Here is a 22,377-nt window from a genome sequence, read left to right on the forward strand (position 1 = left end):
TTTTACCAGAGCAATGTCCTCCTCATGTCCTTAGATGTACAGGATAATTTACTCAATCCTCTCGTATACACAAGGAATTTTATTAAAATACCTCTCTGAGCTGATGAACAAAAGCAGGACGCGTGTACATTTTAGAGGTCACAGTCTGAAGGTCGATACCGTTCTGCTCAATGGAGTAATATCAGCTGAAAACAGGAATCGAAAAAAAAAAACTGTGCTCCACTTGTATCATTTTTGGCAGCTGGGCTCCCTCTGCTGGCCAGTGTCATACTGCACTCCCCTCAATCACAACCGTTTGACCCATTCGGTTTGTTTGTTTGGTTATTATCCTGAAGTCACCTTGACATTTAATGGATGAAACGATTCTGTTCTGATAATGTTAACACTAGAATACACGTGTATATAACAAATAAAATGCTCTCATTCAGGGATCCAAAAGAAATCCGTGCATCATCTGTAGGTACCGCCCTCGTCTTTGTCAATGTCTGATGTGAAGGACTCAGTTGATTTCCGTACTTACTGTTGATTTATTTGTCTGTACGCCTTTGTGTGGTGTGTGTTCATCCAACTTATTGATAACAACATTTCTGTTTCTGTCTTTCATTTAACAGGCTACCCAAGTTTCCAGACTACTACCTACACCAGTCGCAGTTACTCAGGACTTGCACCTGGATACACTTATCAGTTCCCAGGTTAGTTTTTAAACACGCATGGTTTAATGTTTTTTGTTTATCCATTCAGTCTGTGACGATGCCTCTGTCGTCCATTATGAACAGAAATCACAGTTATCACCTCTGTCTCCTCCAAAGACTTTTGGCTGCTTGTGCCTCATAAATGTCGATCTTTGTCCTTCCATTTGTTACATTTGCCCATGTTCCCTCTTTATTCTTCTGTGTTTGTTTATTTGATGACGACAGACTCTTTTATTCTGCTGCTCTGCCCCTCCTTTTCCTCTGGCCCCCCACCTTCCTGCCCTGTAGATTTTCAACTTTCTGTGCTTGTGCGCCCTCATTAGAGTTCAACATCTGTGACTTCATGTCTCCGAGTTCCTGTGTGTGGCTTTGTAGCTTGGACTGTATTCACAAAGCTCTCTCTCCCTCCCTCTCTCTTTACCTTAGAATTCCATTTAGAGCGGACTCCCCTCCTGACATCAGCCCACCCCCCTGAGCTGGCAGGTCAGTTTCTCCTCGCTTCGCCAAGATATATAAGATATAATAACAATAATAATAATTTCAAAAAAAAATTAAATGGTGGTATCATTGACTCCACATTTGCCTCTAAATTTGCTAAAAATGTAATTACAAATGCAATGCAACATTAAACACCTCTCAATATGACATTGCTGTGTGTAAATTTCCCCAGCAACAAGCTTTCGATCAACTGTTTTATTTCTTTCCTGTAAAGTAAGTTTTAGTTTCTCCAATAACACTTAGCTATTTCATTGGCCAAAGTTCTAATTAACAATTAAACAAACCCTAAAGGCTGTGAAAATGTGTTATATTTAGCTTTCATCCTTGAATAACTCCAATTAGATATTTCCCTCTAATGTCGCATCATGGTTTTAAGTCTAAATATCAAACATTTTCTTTTTCCGAGATTTGTTTTTTTTTCACTCCACACCATGCAATAAAGCAACAGACACAAAACTAACGATACATTTTAAAAAGATTGTGAAAAATACAACGTGTAATAAACATACATTTCAATGAGACAAAAACATTTCCTTTAATGTAATTCTCCCTTTTCTGCTCCTCAGTAAAATGAAAGCCTTTGTTTTCCAGATGAAGAAATGAGATGTGGGATTCATGTGGATATTTTTAGACAATGAATTCAAAAAATAATTGTCTCATAAATTATGCAAAATGTAGTTAGTTGCTACCCTCCCTCTGAGAAGGGTTTTAGCGACTGCCTTTGACTTCTCTAATCACCAGAAACTGATTTGGAGCATTCTTAATGCATTAACATTCAAAATTAGAATATATAATGTCTTTTTCAAGACAGGGCATCGTTCCCTGTTTATCCACTGTATGTTCAGTGCACATGACCTTAACTTTGATCTACACACTGTCCTTCAGCTCTGTCTTTATACTGCCATCCAGTGGCTCTTGGTTTTACTGGTAGTGTCGGACCAGCTGTTTACAACAATGTTATTCTGGTCCCTTTTCAAAGAGCCTCAAGTCTGAGGTCACATCCACGGCTGTAGCTATTAAGATTTTCTGAGCAGGGATGACATTATTGTCAGCTGACATCTGAAATGTGGCGACAGAAGTGTGAACAGATGTTGGGCTGCAGACTGTTACTTATGATTTTATGCGAGAGCGATCCAGAGTGAGTGCAATGATATGGTTTTTCTGTCCTAATCCTCAGCCATTCCCCTGACTGCATATGGACCAATGGCAGCAGCCGCAGCAGCAGCAGTAGTTAGAGGTATGTACTGATTGTGATTCTGTTTGCACATATTTGCATGCTTGCCTTAGGTAGTATGGCCTGCTTGGACAAATAAAGAATATTTTTAGACTGTGCGTGCGGTGTGTGTGTCTAAAAAGCCTTACTTATCTCCTCTCTCTTCAAGGCTCAACTCCTTCACGCACAGCTGGTTTCCTGGGCACCAGCAGCCCTGGACCAATGGCTGATCTGTATGCTGCAGCCAATCAGGACTCAGGAGTCAGCAGCTACATCAGTGCTGCTAGCCCCGCCCCTAGCACAGGGTTCGGTCATGGTTTAGGCGTAAGTGTCTCTCTCTCTGTCGCTGTGTATCTCTCTCTCTCTCTAACACACCCACTCGCACTCACTTAATCATCTTTTGTTCATGACTCCTCAGGGTCCTCTCATTGCTACTGCGTTCACTAATGGCTACCACTGAGAAGACTCAGGTCACTGAAGATGGGAGGGCTTCTCTTCTGCTGATGAGCCAATCACAATACTGGCTGCCCTCTGAAGGCACAACCTGATTGGCCACCCACAGGCTCTCCTAGGCCGCCTGTGGTTCCACCCACCGACTGAATATCTTTTTAATTCCTGAACTCTTGTTTTTTTTGCTGTACTAATCTCATTACAACATAACATCCAAGTTTATCTCCTTTTTGTCCTAACAAGTAGATTCCACCCACTATTACACACTTCTCTTTTGAAGCTGAAAAAAGAAGCGTTTGTCATCTTTGACAAAGACACAGAGGACTACTACATTTTTATTTTTATTATTATTATTATATTATAATTATTTTATTTCACTGTTGTGTCATTTCACCATGAAATTGTCGAAATCTGTTACTGATGCTGGTCTGGAAAAAAATCACAAAGGAAGAACAAATCCAACTTTTTCAACTTCATGAAAACATGGGAAAAAAACTAAAATGTATATTTTGGTAGTCTTTAAAAAAAAACAAAACCTTTGTAATATTGTTATTAATAATGACATAATAATGATAACCTGTAAGGTATTTTATTCTGTAATTGGTTTTAAAGCAATGTTTTTATGTCTTCCTGTAAGATATTGTACATAGAAGCTGGGGAGGGTGGTGGGTGGGTGTCTGAGGGGCGGGGTTACTGAACCGGCTGGCATGCCATTGGTTGGTTTGGAATGGGTAAAGTGCAGGAGGTCATCTGCTGTGTTTTGTGGTCATCTCACTACTTTAAGCGGTATGCATTGTGGTAAATGTGTACGTCGGCCAGTGTGCTCCGGTGCCGTCTGGAACTGTTGACGGCTTCCTGGAGTTTGTCTGCCGTGTTTGTTCAGTTGAAAAAACTGCTTTTGTTACAAAGTCAGCAATTTGTTTGATTTCCTCTGACAAAAAACAAAAATAATAATCAATTTTGAGTTTTCAGTGAAACCAGATTTCTTACATCTTCATTAAAATAACTTCAGATGATGATGATGGACTATGTAAGAACCACAACCTTAAACAGGACAAAATCAGGGGTTCTTGGGGTCAGGGGTTGACTTCCTCTTTTTTTAAAATATTATATATTTTTTGTGCGATTCTCTTCTTAATATTTTGTTTTGTTTGTTTTTTGTTGTTTTTTTAATTCTTTTTATGCGGTGTGTTCCTCCGTGAAACAAATGAAGGACATTCTCAGAGAAGAAACTTAGAAAACCATCACGGTCATGTTCTGTCCTCCTGTCACTATTGAAGGTGCATGTGGTTGTCTGAGTGTGCGTGAGTGAGTGTTGTGCGCAAACATTAAGGTGTAAAATGGAACTACTTTTGGCAACAAAGGAATTATTTCCATTGCCTTTTTTGGTACTGAAAAAAAAAATCGCCCTGTTCCATTTTGGCTCATCTGCTCCTCTCCTCTGCCTCCTTCCCATTTCATATTTACTTAGAATACATTTGTGCTCCTCTGATGCTGACAGTTTATTGTGGATATACAGTTGCTGCTCCGTGTAGTGATGAACGGAGGGGGTCTGGGCAGGGAACCACAAATCGAACAGGGTCTCGCTCCCAGTCGGCTCTCTACAGACGACACTGGCCTTCAGGAAGAGGCAAAAAATAAATAAGAAAAAAACAACACAAACAAAAAAACCTGCTGGAACAAATTCCCGCAGGTTGTTTGTTCCGCCTCGTCACCACAGCAGAAAACTTCCTGATGCAGCCAGTGGTTCCTCTGTCAGACCACCTGGGACACGACATAAAACTACTGCTGGACACCAACACTGTAACTTTTTAACTTACAATAAAGCAATAAGTTATTTTTTACCTTACAAATGAAAATAGTACTATTATTGGTAATAGCAGACGGCGTGTGGGTAATTCTGCGGCATTAAGACTTATTTTCAGAAAAAAAAAGAAACTATATTTTTCTGTTTTATGACCTTGTTCCCCTTGTATATTGAGTTGACTTATGTTTTTTTGTGTTGATGTAATGAAAAAGGGCCAATGCTTTGAACAGAGCTTGTCGCTCTACATGAGCTGAGTTGAAGATAAAGATTTGGACTGTCCTCTGCCAAGCTTTACAGCGATGCTTTTCTTTTCTCCTTGTTGTTTTTTTTCTGACAGTTTCAATTTTAAAAACCTAATAAATTATTCTAAAGCATTTGACCATAATTGTTCTTTGCTGTGTTAATGGGCGTGTGAGTGGTTGTGTGTCAGTGACCCTGACTGGTGAAAAGGTCAGTGAAAATTCACTCTCAGCTTCTCCCTTTTATTTATTTTTTTACTATTTTGGTAAAGGTCTGCACAATGACTTGGCAGAGTTTTTACAGCAGATGCCCTTCATGATGCAACACAACCTGGAATCTGCAGACTTGGTTGATCTGAACTCAGAGCCTTCTGTGGTTTATTTTAACCTGCGTCAAACCGGAAAGAGTAGAGGAGAGAAAGTGTGACACTGAGTCATACGGTGTGAGGCAAGGAGAGAGCGTCCTGGGTTAGAGTCCCTAGTGGCGCCTCCTGTGTAGCAGCCTGTGAGTTGCAACTACGTACTCAATGACTCACACTAAAATTCCCAATTGTGGGACACATAAGAGACTCAATTATTATTATCGTTGTTGTTGTTAAATGTGATTTAGTTAGCGTTTGAAGGTTGTCTCTTTCAATGGAGGAGCCATGTGGACAGCAGGCAGGCAAGTACAAGATTACAGAGCCACACTTTTGTAATTTGTGTAGAATGAGGCCTTGGTGTTGTCTACATTTAAAATACATTTTATATGAAAAATGATTAATTTTAGTAATCCATTTTTCTACCGTAATGTCATTGTGTTGCTCTGCTTACTATGGAGCGACAATCAGGGCTACTCTACATATTCTATTCAATCTGATTCTACATAAACACTTGATATTTTTCCAAGCTTTTTCCCAGGTTACAAATTGAACAGCAGATTCACATTTCAGGCGTGAAGTTTGCAGCAGGAAGTCCTGTCAATGCAGACCATAGAGCCGTGATCTGTGTTGTGTGAGACAGTGACTAATGTGAAACAGCACAGAGCTGAGGGGAATCGGTTCTGTGTTTGTGTGCCCAGTCAGTAATGGTAAACAGAGTCTGATCCCCCTCTTCTCCTTGGGGCAGGGTCCTGGACAGAGGCCAGGAGGGTTAATAATCCGGTCCCCTCTCCCCTACCTCAGCCCCGCTCCCTTCTCACACAGCTAACCTCATTTTTTCAGCTTTGGAAAAGCGGAGTGGAACCAGTTCTCAGCTATAACAAACATTTTAACATAAGTTTAAATCCTTTTTTTAAAGGTCGGACATCTTCATCTGAAAGTGTCTTTCCTTAGATTTTTCTTGTTTTTGTTTGGATTTTGTTTCTCTTTTTTCACGGCTCTTCTTCACTGTAAACAGGAGCAATGACTCTGGCAGCCCTGAATCCACACGTGAAAAGTTCCCTGAATGGGAGTGCATTTTTTGACCACAGATCAACAGAAGATCAGGAACCTCCACCTCCGCTCCGCAGCTATCTCTGTCTGACTCTTTTCACCTGCTTCTGTCCTGCTTACCCTGTCAACATCGTGGCCCTGGTCTTCTCCATCATGGTAAGTAGGACCGGCCAAACTGGACATGACTGAGATTTTATCCTTTGTTGACAAATAAAACATTCTGGAAGATCCGCAGGTTGGGGTTTCAAGATTAAATGAAAAAAGAAACCAGATAATCCATCGCTGATTCATATACTCCACCAGAAAAGAAGAATGTTGTCCTAATGAAAGCGATCATTAGAATGTCAACAACTGTTAAATAAGTAACGTACATTTTCATTATTTTAATTACAAAACTGCCGGTTCTGCCATTTTCACCATGACCCTATCTTGTGTGACATATGCTATGATTAAGGGTTCTACAAGGACTTCCTCCTAAAAGGGTTTTACACTTTATTTCTTGTAAAGTATGAAATGTTCCCATGCAGGAACTAACATAGTTCTTGTTCTCGTGCCTGTAAGAACATGACAAATCTCTCAGTTCTTGTGGAGTACGTACTGTTCCATCCTTCAGTCTTCGTCAGCATGTGTGGGCCACGGTTTTTCACAAAGAATAAAAAAAAAAAAAAAAAAAAAAACAGTGTTTCTGACAGTGTTTAATATAATGAGCATTCAAAGGCCTATAGAAAATGTTAGAAAAACAAAATGCTCCAATATTTTAAAAATTAAAGTCAGGCCATTCAGACTGTTTCTGAATAAAAAATAAAATAAAGAAATCCAGAACACAGTGATTCATATATGTATATATATCTATACGGTATTCTGGAACACATTAGGTAATCACAAAGGAGGGAAACCACAGCAGAACAGTTGTAGGTGGTGAAGTTGATTGCGTAGGAGAAACAGAAGAGAGAAAAGGGCAGAGCAGATGTGACATCTGGAGCATCATCAGGTAGAGAATCAGACAACAGTGACCACTGACTGTTGGGCGGCCCACGTCCGCACTACACCACACAAATAATGACAAAGAAAGTGTAAATGAAACCAGTAGGGAGCTGAGCTTGTGCTGAGATTTCCATCGTTTTAACTGTTGTTTTTAAACGACTTGATGTTAAATAATGTGTATCCATTTTCTGGGTCGTATCATCTAAAATAATTGCTTCCAAAAAGGTTATTAAAAAAAGTGGGATTTTTTTTTATATGTCTGGAACTGGTTAGGGTTTCATTAGACAGGATCACTGGGAAATACTTCACTGTTGACTCTCATTCCCCGGTTATTACAGAGCTCATCTGTTGGGATTGAGGCTAGATTTCCTGAGCTCCTGTCATATGATGAGCACAGATGGGGAAATTAGTAGTTTCATACGTACAGGGAATGAAGCCACAGCTTTAACTCTAGGTTTGCCGCTCTTGGTTTGTTGCATTGCAGAAAACCTTGGTACAAAGTATCATGTACTTCAATTTATAAGTACAGTATGAAGTACTGTCAGTCTAAGAGTTTTGAAATAAGACTCAGGTCATATTCAGCTGTGCTCAAATCCCATTACATCACTGAAGAGACAGACGTTCACTATCCTGTGCTGAGGAGGCTAGCATGCTAACATGGTAGTCACCGTAGCTAGAGCCAGTGAGAAAGGACATCTGGGGAGTTGAGGATGGTTTGTATTGTTCCAGATTCACATTAACAGTGATTCTTATGTTCAGTCCAGGAACAGTTACGATCACGGTAACTACGATGGGTCAAGGCGGTTGGGCCAGAACGCTCTCTATGTCGCCATCGCCTCCATTATCATCGGCCTCCTGGTCATCGCCATCACCTGCATCGTTCACTTCACCACAGTGAGTCTGACTTCCTCTTCTGTGACACACAACTCTACATTTACTCAAACCCATGGGAGCATGTTCAAGTCAAAGAGCATTTCGGTCAACCCTGACCTTTGACCCCCCAAGTTTAGACAGCACAGCAATCAATAGCCAAATATAAAGGAGCAAACTACATTAACTAAAGGTTACAAAAGACTTTTGTCTTTACAGTCCTATTGGACAGCTATACCTGGCAGTCACATCCAACCAAATGTCAAACCAATCTCAATTACCTTCATTGAGAAGTTAAAAAAACAATTCTCTAATTTAAAAATGAATTAACTTAAATGAGACTTTCATGGAGCTGTGTGTATAAAGTCTGTGCAGGTTTTAACACATTTCTCCTTTTTTCCTCCAGATGGACTTTTAGCACAGTGGACGCAGAACTGCCTCTTGATTTGATCACTGGCTGGACTCAGCTGATTGGTTCGTTCCATCAGCCAATGAATGAAAGGACTTCTTGTGTCCTGGATGTTATTACTGCTCTACATACATTTGTGTGGAAGTTTTGTTACATTTATTTATTATTTCTTAATTCTGTCCTTGTCTGCATCCACAGTTGCTGTTTGTCGCATCTTGAAGGATACATTTACAGTTTAACCTGGAAAAAAGACATTTTTTTATCAGTACTGACATGGTGGAATTACATACTGTACAACAAGAAGGTCAACGGTTTGATCCCTGGTGAAAACCATAGGCCTTTCTGTCAGTTTTATTTGACTGAATGCTACCACCTGTCCTCCTACATGTAGTTAAAGGATATCCAACCCTGACATTTTCCTTTGTTTGTTGATAAATGCAATTGATGTGTGTGGTGCGTCGACACAAAGACTTCCACAATTACTGATTTTCATCTATTGCCTAAAACATGTCTGCTGTTCGTATGTCATTTTATATCTGTCTCTAAAGATCTTTAGCCATCAAAGTCTTAAACATTTTTATCCACTTCATTCTACTACTAATACTACTACTAATAATATTCATTTGTGGGGAGTTACCTCCCCACAATTTACCATTGAATATTCACCTGAGTTACCTCCCCACAATTTACCATTGATTTGTTTGACTGAATATTTGGAGACCTCAGTCATAGAGGATACTTTATTTGCATTTAATAAGAATGAATCTAGTTAAAATTTCCAAAAAAAAGCCTTTTTTGAAAGAATGTATTTTGGTAAAATAACAAATTATTTTATGACTATTTTATGATTTTTTTGGAAGGTATGACATTTATTGTTTGTTGAAACAAAGGTTTATTGGATTAATCTATTATAGATTCATATTAATTATTTATTAATCTATAAATATTTGTTAGCTTTTTAAATATGTATTCCACTGTGCTGTCCGGTTTAAAACACGATCTGCTGAGGACATTTTCTGGTACTTTGATACGTCACAGTATCTCCCAAAACTAAATATAGCAGATACCACATCCATGCTGCAGGTGGCTCGGCCTGTCACATGGTCAGGCAAAAGTGACCCAGTTGTGTTGTCACTGAATCACAGAGGGTTCCATTAAAGACAGCACATTAATACTGGGCTGAAACAGACGGTTTCTGATCCTGAATGTGGTGACCTGACACCTCTTTCAGTCTTTTTCTGTTTACTTCACAGCTCTCTGTGATGTCCCCAGGTCTCTCCTGAATTCACATAACTAAATAACACACACTTCACATTGGATTTGCACCGTGAACTTTTACCGTCACTCATTTTTTAAGGACACAGGTGTCACACAAAAGCTTTGCCTCCGATGTAAGGGGCCGTCTGCCGTGTTGCGGCAGTCATTTTAACGCACTGAGACAAATTAGTTTGGAGCAGCAATCTTGTACGATTATCGTGCATTACTTGACAAAGAAAGGCGGCGTGTTTGTAGTGCCGCTGCTTTGATGTGACGCCAGAGAGAAACCCAAGAGAAAAAGATGAGAAAAGAAGTGAGTGGTGGGTGTAGGCGACTTGAAAGGACTTAGTGGGATTTCCATGGTATCAAGGTAGACTTTGTGACAGGAATTACTGTTTAAAATATTAAAGCTCATTTGTAATCACCATCACACTGAATGCTGGGAATCAAAAACCTTTGTAGTTACGTTGGAGGAGGCAACCGTACGACCTTGCTCCTTTCATTTTTGTGATTTTTCCTGTGCAGCTCCTGTTTACCTGGAGCTGTGCTGCTGCTGCAGCTGCTGCCTGCTCCAGCATGTTCACAGGACTCTCACTGTGACTCACACCAAGGGCTCATAAATAGGCCACTCAAACCAGCTGCTTCCACTAGCACCAGATAGTGGCTCCATGCATACATATCCCATAACACATTCCAGTCTGGGAGGCGCACCTCCATCCAGTTGGAATAAATGAAAGAGGATAACTGTAGGAAGGATGCAGAGCAGGAGGACGGAAACGTAAACATGCATTTACCTGATTTCAGACACAGCTTCAAAACCCCTGGGGATTTATTAAGGCTGATAAAGTAGTTCCTTAGTATTGTATTTTATTTATAGTGCGGTGTAAATACATATATTTTTTCCCCCTTCATTACAGCTGCATTAATCTTCTTTGTTGCCCCCTTGGGGCCACTGTTGCCACAACAGAGAGATGTTTTATCTGTGCTCCTTTTTTAAGGAATGTGCAAAGGCAGAGTACCACACTTGTAAACAGTATATTCAACAGAACTAATAATATCAATATTATTGAAATGGCTTCGTTTGGTTACATCCATGTGTACCATTAACATTTACCATCAAAGTGTCTTCATAGTGTGATGGTGGAATCGATGCCACAAACTGGGTCACGGCCATGACCTGTGCACAGCACCGTCCTTCCCGGGGTGCATATGGCTGTCATGAATAATGGGTGTTGTTGTAAATGTTATGTGCACCGTGTGTTGCCTGTAGTTTGGTTGTAAAGATATCGTACATTTGTAAACACCAGCAGTGGTTTAGACAGCTGTACAAAGCTGCCAGAAATAAAGTATCGGTATCAGTCCAGGACCTTTAATTCAGCAAATCCTGACAAGACTTGGAGAAAATAAATGCAAGTTTACCCACAGAGATGTTGTGGTGAGCTGTAATAATTATAGAGCTTCAAAGGTCATTAGCTACAAACTGAAGATATGGGAACGACTTAAAGCTACAGTCAGTGACTGTAATTCACTACGTACATATGGTGTGATACAGAAGAACAATATTGAGGGTGAAAGAAAGCTCCAGTAAATGTTTTAAGGGACAGGATGTGGTTCTATATATACACGAGTTAGGAGTTGCAGAAGAGTACGTGATGGTGGTGCAGGACATGTATGACGTATTAAAGGTCTTCATTTGGTCTGAGGTCCGTCCATAGGAGGCAACAGATTTTTGCTGGAGTTTTTGCTTTAATAAGAGAAGTAAGGTTGATGTCGTTTAGGTCAGTGTTTCCCAAACGTTTTTTCTGGGGACCCACATTTTAAAAGTCACCTTTGCGACCCAATAGACATTATTCGTAAACTCCTGGCAAACATGATGCGAGACGACCAAAAGAAAAAATCTCTTGCGACCCACCTGATTGTCGTGACCCAGTCTTTGGGAAACAGTGGTTTAGGTGATGGAACATGTGGCAGTGGAATTACATTCAATGTGGTGTCACATAAAAAGAAAATAAAGCAATAAAGGTTGACCCTTGTTAGAATAAATACAATAGATAAAAATTGTATTTAATTAGTTGTAGGCTACATTACTGGGAAAGTACAATAGGAAACTGAGATTTTTACAATATCCCTTTTTTGCTCCCATTTATGCTCCCAATAACAAAGAACAAAATATAAAAATGATCTAAACACATCCCTTTTTATGGTACAACTTTCCTTTTATGCTCCTAATAACAAGGAACAAAATATAAAAATGATCTAAACACCTGACCTAGATAGTGTTTTTGTTTTAATCACACTTGTGCTCACAGTCCCAGAGGAATGTTGTCATTGTTGTTTTCCAGATAATTCCTTTGGCTAAGATAAAATAACCAGCACTGCAAGTAATAACTCCTCCCACCTGTAGAGGGGTCTATCCCACTGTTTTCAGCAACAAACAGATTTGAATGATAAATTAGTAGATGGTAAATTAGCATTCTCAGTGTCATTTACCAGAGTATCTACCAGAGTAAATTACCTAAATTATCCAAAAGAAAAAAAAAATGTTACCAGTGAAACATTACATCAATAATTCACTCCTGTTTCTGACAGTGTTTTGGTTTAAACTCAGCTAAAATCTTGCATGTTCGCTTCACTTGACTGTAATGTTTTTGTGCCATGTTTTGATGAAAACGCATCGTTTACCCCTTTCTAAAATGACATTATCTTTCATTGGAGCTGAGTGAGTGTGAAACAGCAAAAACAAATTCCCCAAGGCCACGGTTTCAGCTGTGGTTCCAGACTAGAAGACACCTGAAATCCTACACTGAGTCAGACATATGACAGTGTTACCTTCACACTGGGAGAGCTGCACTGACACTCTGTGTACTCACAACTGACAAAAGAGCATCAAGACAACAGACAAAAAATGATTCATATGTATTTAAACATTTGGTACACATAAGACACCATAACTGCAGATGTATTTTTTTTTAAAGAACTCAGTCGTCAGTTTGCGATAAAGCACAACTGATATTCAGCTGTTGTAGGAAGATTTTTCCTTTTTTGAGATTTGTTTCAGTAAAAGAGGGGGTCCATAAAATTAAATATAATTGAGGTGAAAAAGACAAACATTTGTCCGGTGGTAACTAAAATAGGGGGTGGGCCCCACCTTTTGCACTAAAAACAATTCTATATTTCTGTGACACTCCAGTCTCAGTCTGGTCTTAATTCTTCTGTAAAGTGTCGGTTTTCGACTCGTTGGTATTTGATTTCCTCACAAAAACTGATATTTTTTCTGTGGGTACGCAGAAATAAACCAAGGAGGTGAGTTAGGTCAAGGTTTTGATTGCACCAACTGAATAAAAGCAGGAGGTGATGAAAAATAACACAGGTGCTTTGAGAAAACAGGGCAGCAGCAGAAACAAAACGACGACGGCGAGGACTGCAGCAGCTGTACTTTCTCAGGAAACGCTGCTCACTTCCATTGAGACTCCATCAGCGTTTCTTACATTTCAATACAGCTCAGCTCTACGTCTCTCTGTCTCCATCCTGTGTTTAACAGCTGAAATCATTTGTTTGGCCACATTGTTCTGCACTGCAATGAGAGAGAGAGAGAGACGTTGTTGTTCTGTCTGACAGGCGGCTGTGCTTGTTCTCCGTAACAGCCTCGTCCCTGCGCTCTGCAGCAAGAGAACTGTGTAATTACATCCATGCACTACGCTTGATATCACTGCTGACATCCACCAGCACAGCCCCACCTCTCTCTCTCTCTGTGTGTCTCTCTCGCTCTCTTTCCCACAATCCACCGTGCTCTGGCTCCTGTTCAGTTGTGTGTAGAGCAGAGCAGATGGAGAAAGGAAAAGAGCGTTGTAGACAGCCGAAGAAGGGACTGACGTTATATGGCTGACGTTCAGAATTAATTATGACATTTTTTATTTTTTATTATTAAGAAGACAAACAGTTGGCTCAGCTTTTTGGGTAAGTGTTAAACTAGTTCAGTTGCAAGTTTTTTGTTTGTTTGTTTTTTTTAAGCATATGGCAGTATATGGAATTTGAAACTCATGCAATCCCAGCTGAAAGTTACCAAAATGTACCAGTCAGGCTGTGAGTAAATACACAGTGTGGTAGTTGTGACTGTGGCAGTGTCACACTCTGTGGAAGTTCTGTCAGCAAAAAGAATCTTCTTCAGTTTCCTGAGAGTAAAAAGAGAGTGGATGCTGGTCTCCACCTGAGGGTTGATGGCTGCACCGAGGACAAATCAAACGCTCTCTGACTTTGTCAAATCCACCCGTCACACTGTGTGGGCAGCCTGGTTTCCCATCACTGCCTCTGGAGGGATGATGTTAATCTGCTGCCAGATGAGAGATCGTTCAAAGAGATCAAACTGATTGATACGAGCAAATTACTACTGTGTGAGTAATTGTGCCGTCACTTGGGTGCAGATTAAAATTGAAGTTGTTGTTTTTTTAAGGAGGAAATGTATTTGTTTGTGTGCCTGTGTTTGGCAGGCAGAGGCAGTGACAAGTAACCTCGGGGACAGGAAGGAAGAATTAAGAGCTGACTGGGAAGAAATTGAAATAAAACTGCACTTTCTTAGCTCATCATCTCGCCTCTAAACTTCTCAACAACTCATGCTGACATTTTATCAGTTGAAAGACAGAATCTCTTTTTGTTTTTTTCCGGAATTGTTATTTAGATTTTAAGTAAAATCTTCCACAAAGTTAGTCAGACTAAAGTTGTCTCAAAACAAAGGTGTAAAAGATCAAGTCTGGATAAGTTGTAAAAGAATCTGGTTCTCAGACTTAAAGACTGACATATTCACCACCAACCAACGTCTATGGGTCATTAAAACATTTCTTTCATTTCTCTCTCTCTCTCTGACTGTGTTTTGTTGTGTTTCAAGGGCAGAGCTTTAATGAAAGTGTCTTAGTTGCATCAGCTGCAGCCAACTTTGGCAAGCTTTAACATTCTCTTGCCTGAACTTAGTTAATCTTCCAGAGATACTTACTGATGAAAAAATCAAAAAAGAAAAGTTAAAAAATGCTGTTTTGTTATTTTCTGTGTATCATCCAGTTAAACGGTTGCTGCACTTTCTTTCATGCAGGTGGTGCTATTAACATAACTGCAAAGTCTAGGTCCATTGAGTCACATAAATTTAATCATGTAAGTCAAAGTGTTTCAACTACAAAGTGGTGTTGTGTTTAGCTTCTGGGACCAATGATTGTTTCCTGGAAATAACGGAAAGATGCTGCAGAGCCAACACACCTGAGGCAGCGGTTTATTGCTGAGGGCCGGCTTTGTTGCAGATGGCTGGTCAGCTCAATATAGGGCAGTGATATACTGTGGAGCTGCACCTTTTCCTCAAGTGACAAATCCACAGTGACATTACAGCTAACATTATACTGAGGGAAAAAAAACCCCACAGAGATCGATTTCTTATAAGAGTTAGTCTCCTTTAAAGTTCAGCCGGACTGAGCTAATCTGTCAACACCTCAGCCTCAAAGAAGCCGCATCACAATGAACACAGCACCATATAATAATAATTTAATTTTTTTTTAAAAATATAATTTATAGGGGCAAGGGGGGAGGGGGTTGTAGCATAATATGCCCTTAGATGTAAACAGTATATGGGGGTTGTAGCAGAATATGCCCTTAGATGTAAACAGTATATTAGCCTTTTGGATTCAAACTACAAACGTTTACATTCTTGAGCATCATGAGGCTTCTGTACACTCAATACTGACTTCAGTACAGTGTAAAAAAAGAAAAGAAAAAAAGTGTGGTGAGGCGACAAGAGGTGCTGCAGAAACAAGAAGGAATTACTAAGGAATCCATTTAAGGATAATGGCTTAACTGGGTCAGTGAGGAAACGATAACTGATGCGGAATCTGTTGGTTGGAGAGTTGTGGTGATTCACTCACTCACTGCCATCCATCATTCCTTAGCTTCCACAGAATGGAATTTATAAGTTATCAGGTGAGCATCCCAATCAAATGGTTTTCCTTAAACTTCCCCAGAATTCATACAAGGAATATTGTTTATGGAGACATTACTGTAAATGTTTCTTTAAATTTTTTTGCAATAGTGGTCATTTAACATTTTACAACTAACCAAAATAATTTAAATAAAAGATTGACTGTTGTTTTTTTACTAACAAAGTCAGTGTTAACTTTAAGATGCTTCAGCCTCCCCATGCATGAAGTTATTATAAATAACCTTTAACAACAACATCAGAAGACGTCGTCTACAGTGAGGACATTTGTCTGTTAATAGTTGACAGTTTTCCTTCCACATTCAGAGCTCCTAATATTAACGCATTGATGTATTCTCATGGACGGTCGTTTTGAAATCACTGACTGCTGACTTTCATTCTGCTGCCTCTCTTCCAAGGTCCTGGTGTATTTTGTGCTGGCACAGGAGAACTGAACAGTGCCATTGTCAGTTTTATTACACTTTTATTATTCTGAGACTCCAAGTATTTGCAATTATAAAAAGGGGTTAGCAGATTTAATAACTTTCAGTTTTCTAGCCTTGTACAAATGCAGCTTTAACTGTGTTACACGTAGAGTCTGCTGACATGGTCTGATGATTTGACAATGATAATCCCATTTTCAGGAGTGTTGAACACTTGTAATTGAATTGCGATTGACTTGGAAACTGAAAAAAATGTTACTCTTGTTACTCAACAAGCAGATTATTGAAATTGTATTAAATCTGGGAGATGAAGGAACATTCATTACATAGATTATCATAGACTTTTTGTCTTCTTCTAAAATACCACACTACAATTTATCTATTCTTTTATGTCCTGGAAACACTGTGTACAAACAAATGTGGTTTGTCTTTAAATAAAAAAAAAATGCTTTTACTTCTACTAGGATTTATGTTTCTCCTCTCCAGAGCAAAACAAACAAATTCAGGAGCAGCCGTGTGCAAGAGAGATGATTGTCTATTTTCAAACTCAATTCACATTCATTCATTTGTTTCCCCCTCTTTTCCAGACATTGGGATTTAACACCAGTGTTTGTGCTGCATTGCAAGGATTCAGCCACAACAGAAGGAGCTGCCGGGCCTATCAGTGTGGAGAAGAATCGGTGTGCCACCCTGAGGAAACTAAAGATGGAGAATCTACATTCATCACAGCAGTGAGGAAAAACACCACATTTTACCCTGTTGTGGCTTCATCTGAATATTCAACTTAAACCAACTACACTCAGAGATTCTTAGTTGGTCTCAAACCATTTCTGAACTCATCGAATCTGTAAACCATGGAACTGTCTTAATTTCATCGTCCCATGACGTGAGAGACGCGTTGACATCATGGAATCTAAGGAGAGTTTGCCAAGCCTGTCCACAGCTGCACTGGTGGCCATAGCTTGCAACACTTTTGTGGCCATTCTCCTCCTTCTCCTCTGTCTGGTCCTCTACCGAGCCTGCAGGGTTCCCTCCAGCCCCGAGAGGCTGCCTGTTCTGGCTCCAAGTGACAGAGAAACCAGGCAGATGACTGAGCAAAAGTACCTGCTGACATCCTGACTACAGACCGAAAACACACACGTAGTCCTGCCCAGGAAGACAGAGAGAGAGAGAACACCGAGCAATAATGTGGAGGTTCCTTAAGCTTTCTGAAATCAGCAGCAGAACGGCCGTGTCAATCAAAGGCTACAAAGTAAGCTATTTTTAAGCAACCGTCACTCGTCAGCTGCCACCCTAGGGTTGACAGGGCAGGATAGAGGAAAATACCGATGGTGGATTAATTTGATCAGCCTGAAAAACCACGCCATTAAATGAAGGATGCAGGAAAACACAAGACTTTTTAGAGAAAGCCACGCACACAAGGAACAGCTGGACTGTCTTTGTTGCTTTCTAAATATATCCTCTTATTTCTCAGTGCTAAAAAAAAAAAAAAAGGACATGGACTCCAGCCTGTGTGTACACTGTGTATGCTGCTGTCACTCATGAAAAGGTCGAGCTCTGAAGCATACCGTCTTTCTGAGAGTATTACATAAGGACCACAGAGGCTTAGTCCTTAAAACGGCTACTCTACATCTGCTCGTGGCTGAACGTGATGGTCGAGCTGCACGACACAGGACTGTGGCGAGGGATTGATCATGTAGAACCCTGCAGAACGCAGGAATCAGACATTGCCTAATGTGCCGCACATCCTCTGAAACAGTATCAGTATTCAGTGTTCAACCGGCGTGGCTGGGCTCACAGCATCATAATGAAGGAATATAAAACACTGCTACACAAAGTATACGTGATATTTAATCTACTTCTCATATAAATGACTTTTCCGAGCTTTACATACAGCAGATGTCATTCAAGTGTCACTCTGACTTGTGATTTAAGCCTGACATAAATGAACCAATGACGTGACCTTGCACAGAGGTCATTTACACAGAGTTGTGGGCATTTCTTTCAGAAACTAAAACCATATTTGTCTCATGGTTTGGCAGACCGCCGGGCTTGGTACTTGTATAACCAGGTCATATCTGACATCTTAACTGAAGTAGACAATTAGGTACACTCTCTAGAGATGCAACAAAAACTAACTTCATTTGAAGTAAGTTTTGGGATGTATTACCTTCCTAATAATGCCAAGGCATAAGTTAAACTCTTCTGATGTCCTGATATCCTAGATCAGTCTTGGGCAAACTAAGGCCTGTGGCCCAGATGCGGCCCATTCAACTATTTAATCCGGCCCGCCAAACTTCTCTGCTCTTTTCGACAGCCAAGGTAAATGTCACAACGGTGTCCCTCCTTAGTGATTCATGAACCCAATCATTGTTTCTAAGACGAGTTGAGGAGCAGTTGTTGGTGGAAAGTCACTCCTGAAGGACAAGATAATTCAGTTGCAATGGAAGAATAGTAGAAAAAAGGTCAAAATTAAAAGCAATATCGAGAAGACTCCCAGCAAAAATCATTGTTACGTCCTTGGACGAGTGCCCAGAACTGTGTGTACCTGCCAGGATAGTCATCTGGACGTGGTCCACAAATGCTTACTCTATTACACTTATTTATCTCCCTGTAATTCACTGGCTGTAACTCTCTCCTTCACTTTTTGGCTTAATCATCTTGTACCCTATATAAAAAGAACAGCTTCATCAGTCCGTACAGCAGAGGTCGGCCAATTTAATGTGGCTTGTGTGATATGTATCACATGATTGAAATTAAAATACTCAATAGAATATTTAACAACAGAAGAGACAGATTCTTTACTCTTGTACAGTGGATGGAATGAGAACAGTGTAAGTGAGGATTGTTATGGCCGCCGTTGTCAACTTGTGTTTTGTTCGGGTTCCCTCAGCAGACTGAGGAGCTTCTCCATCTTGGCTACTTCCACCTCTGGGCCTTCAGGGACTTCTTGACCCTTCTTGGCCTAGACCGACACAAGAACCAGCACGAACAAACACGCAGAAAACACCGTGGAGGATTAGAAATGTAACTGAGTTTTTTTTTATCATCTGACAACAAATTAAACCACCAACCCTGTAAACTTTAAATGATGGCTATGACAAACAGCTCTGTAAACCTCGCAGGAACAAGTATGATGTTAAATCGCCCATTATGCTAAGCTATTAGCACATAAGTAGGAGAAAATGTTTTATTTAACAAAGCGGAACAGGCAGAGGTAAATTGTGGATAACTTCATTTCACGCTTCGTATTTGGATTTGTGTGTAGCTATTTTAAAGTTTGTAATGGGCACAGTGTGGGGGAAGATCCAGACAGGCAGCTGCAATCCCTAAACGAATGAGCTTCATGTCTCAGTGCAACATAATATCTCTGCAGTGATGAATGGCTCAATAAAAATAAAACTCTTGCCTCAGTGGAGAGGCAGTCTGGCTGAGCACAAACCCTGTCTCTGTCTTTTCTGACTGTCTAATTTTCCACCGACACAAAGGGAAACGCTAGGACGGAGTGATAGTGCTAAATGCTTTTATCTCCCGCTTTTAACCATCAGTCTTAATTTTCGGGTGAAACCGAAAGAGGCTGCTCAATAAACACACTGAGGCTAGATCAAGCAGCTGGTTTATCAGAAATGGTTATTTGTTGCTGTTTATTTTCAGTGTGTGTGATTTAACCAGAAACTGGTGAGTGAACCACCTACTGACATTCTTCAATGTTAACATTCAACAACAGAGAACTGCACAGGGCTCAACATGCTCAAAATACAAGTGCAAAGCCACACGATGATACTCTTGAATTATACTGCAGTTATTGAATTAGCGCTGAATTGCACTTTCATGAGTGAAGAATCAGACAGATTAAAATACTGCATCCCCAGAAAATAACACCTCATCTTATAGTGTATTTATGTCATTTTATATACATGATAAATACTTATAATTCACATGAAAATGTTGCAGAGATCAGGTGAGTATAAACTTGCATATTATCAACTAAGAGTCAAGCCATATATTTTCTAATAAAGGAGACTCCCTATGTCCTTTGGTTTTCAACTTATTTTGATACTCTCCAAATCATAAAAAATAAATCCCTGAAAGGTTAGGGATTTGAAAGTGTGTCATTCTTAATCTGATTAATCACCAGGTGCAGATGGATCAATCACAACTAGTCATGAATAACTGAGACACTAAATTCTGTGTATTCTTGCAACAGAAAAATAAAGATATAGTTTTGTATTTCACAATTTTCATGCATGACTACTCCAAGTGGAAAAAACAAAAAAAGCACCAGTATAACATTTAGCTTCATTAGAGTTGGCTGAGCTAAAAACTGGCCAAAAACTGAACAGAACTCAGGAGAACAAAAAAAATAAAAACTGAGGCCAAACTCTGGGACAAAGAAAAAAAAACAAACACAAACAACAAGAAACACAGGCTTCACACAAATCTCCAGCAACAACAATTACCAAACTGAACCAATGACACATTCAGATTCTCAACCACAATCCCCAACAACCAAACAAAGACTGTGTCAGAGAGTGGGTGTATTTATAACCAGGGCAACAGGTGTGATGAATGAGACCAAACGAGCACACACACACACACACACACACACACAGGGCAGAGGACACAGGTGAGTGTGATCGACTGATTAGTCAGGGAGAGAAGCAGGCTGACAAAGCTGTGGACACTTGCAGGAAATGTCTTAACATATCACTATTATTATTATTGACATATTTATTATTTAAAACACTCTAACTGTGATGCAGTAATACACCACAGTGTACTTCAACTACCACATTGTTGCTTAAGTTAATATTCCATTTTAAAACAGTTCATTGGATCAATTGCAATTTCTTTTTCCTTTTCACCTTTTTAATAGTTTAACAGCGGACATAGTTGGGTGTTAGTTAGGTATAGGTGAATCAAGTACTGCTGCATACACTGACGTAGTCACTAAACTGATGCCATTATACTTACAGGATTTTTTTTAAACCCTAAAAAGCTCACCATAATATTTGCGTAATTGAGCTGTTGGGACAAAGTTAAGTGATCTCATAGAAGAAGAGCTACAAAGAAGTATAAATAATTGTTTATACAAATGCAACACAGCAACGTGTCTGAATTTCTAAAAAGCTGTTTTCATGACGAGCACAAGTGGTAAATGGTGTGGAGGCTGCACGAGTGGTTTTCAGAGGTTTATTTTTGATCCGGGACAAAGGGAATTTGAGAAAATAAAAATGTAGTGTACTACTACTACCAGTGTTGTAGTTTGATCGGGCTGCCGCAGTGACTCCATCGGACCTGTCAATGGTGTTATTTGCTGTGGGTGTTTGTCTGTAATGCTTAGTTTACACACTGGGCTCCAAATACTAAGAGCAGTGTCAGCAGTGCTGATCTCTGCAATTATTTTCCAATTTTGCCGCCTGGGCTCTCGCCTGGGGTCAGTGATGAGAGAGTGTGGAAATGCTTATGCCTATTCATTGTGCTGATGAGAATCACAGACGCTGCTAGAGTGCTGCTAATGTCTCCATCCGTGCATGTAAACTGTATGCATATTACACAGTTAGGTGTGAAAATGCAACGCATACAGAGTAAATCTGGCGTCAGAGCTAACTCTACATGGACCCTGATGAGCGTGTTGTTAGTCATCGTGCCATTTGATTTCCTCCTGTGTTTAGTAGAACTGCTGTGATTACTTCACAGCTTATTAATCATTGTCATCAGCGGCAACGTGGCCTTCAATGACTCATCGATGTGAATGGACCAAAAGGCTTGGTTACATTGTTATTACACAAAATTAGCTCAGGGCCAAGGCGCCGCGAGGATTAAAACTTCCAAATCAGCTTTTCGTCAATGTGCAACAGAGAGCATGATGAATAATGCAAAAGGGCTTAACGTGCATCAGAGGGTGAACATGCACAAATCATGCAAAAGCCTAAAGTTGCACCCTGTTTGGTGATAAGAGTGAAGGGAACAAAAATGATTACTATGGGATGAGTAGAGAGTTGGGTGTATATAAACTGAGGATAAGCTTTCTTTTGTCTGCACTAATAAGGCTTAACACTGAGGACAAAGTAGCAGAAGAGAAGACATGGAAACTTCGTATTTGCACCACAAAGTCGGGTAGTAACAGGTACTGATACTGGTACCGGAGTT

The 22,377-nt window shown here is 40.0% G+C and overlaps 3 protein-coding genes across 4 annotated transcripts in view; 2 read left to right on the top strand and 1 right to left on the bottom strand.

The window, feature by feature from the left end:
- Positions 1 to 3,145, top strand: part of LOC103386225 (RNA-binding protein Musashi homolog 1) — a 24,207-nt gene extending 21,062 nt beyond the window's left edge. The window contains exons 10-14 of the mRNA XM_008320402.3: positions 612 to 692; positions 1,119 to 1,175; positions 2,368 to 2,427; positions 2,573 to 2,727; positions 2,822 to 3,145. Coding sequence (XP_008318624.1) covers positions 612 to 692; positions 1,119 to 1,175; positions 2,368 to 2,427; positions 2,573 to 2,727; positions 2,822 to 2,863 — 395 coding nt within the window. The 3' untranslated portion in view covers positions 2,864 to 3,145. The remainder of the gene's footprint in view (positions 1 to 611; positions 693 to 1,118; positions 1,176 to 2,367; positions 2,428 to 2,572; positions 2,728 to 2,821) is intronic.
- A 92-nt stretch (positions 3,146 to 3,237) lies between these two features.
- LOC103386226 (transmembrane protein 233) lies at positions 3,238 to 9,152 on the top strand. 2 transcript variants are annotated; one of them, XM_025059810.1, is made up of 3 exons: positions 3,238 to 6,467; positions 8,055 to 8,189; positions 8,572 to 9,152. In XM_025059810.1, the coding sequence occupies exons 1-3, from the start codon at positions 6,282 to 6,284 to the stop codon at positions 8,581 to 8,583; spliced, it is 333 nt and encodes a 110-aa protein (XP_024915578.1). In that variant the 5' UTR covers positions 3,238 to 6,281; the 3' UTR covers positions 8,584 to 9,152. The 2 variants fall into 2 exon arrangements, with proteins under 2 accessions (XP_024915578.1, XP_024915577.1); XM_025059809.1 differs by lacking the exon at positions 8,572 to 9,152 and having other exon boundaries at positions 8,055 to 8,551.
- An 8,341-nt stretch (positions 9,153 to 17,493) lies between these two features.
- Positions 17,494 to 22,377, bottom strand: part of dnai1.2 (dynein, axonemal, intermediate chain 1, paralog 2) — a 21,702-nt gene continuing 16,818 nt past the window's right edge. The window contains exon 19 of the mRNA XM_008320404.3: positions 17,494 to 19,189. Within this exon, the coding sequence (XP_008318626.1) occupies positions 19,088 to 19,189 (102 nt within the window). The 3' untranslated portion in view covers positions 17,494 to 19,087. The remainder of the gene's footprint in view (positions 19,190 to 22,377) is intronic.

The sequence above is a fragment of the Cynoglossus semilaevis genome, chromosome 11 (genome assembly GCF_000523025.1).
Source record: "Cynoglossus semilaevis isolate Cse_v1.0 chromosome 11, Cse_v1.0, whole genome shotgun sequence".
In the NCBI taxonomy this organism is placed as follows: Eukaryota; Metazoa; Chordata; class Actinopteri; order Pleuronectiformes; family Cynoglossidae; genus Cynoglossus; species Cynoglossus semilaevis.

Excerpts from the sequence above, each read along its gene's own strand:
- LOC103386226 (XM_025059809.1), top strand. The coding sequence starts at position 6,282 with ATGACTCTGGCAGCCCTGAATCCACACGTGAAAAGTTCCCTGAATGGG. Across the intron at positions 6,468-8,054 it reads CCCTGGTCTTCTCCATCATG|TCCAGGAACAGTTACGATCA; the intron begins GTAAGTAGGACC and ends TCTTATGTTCAG.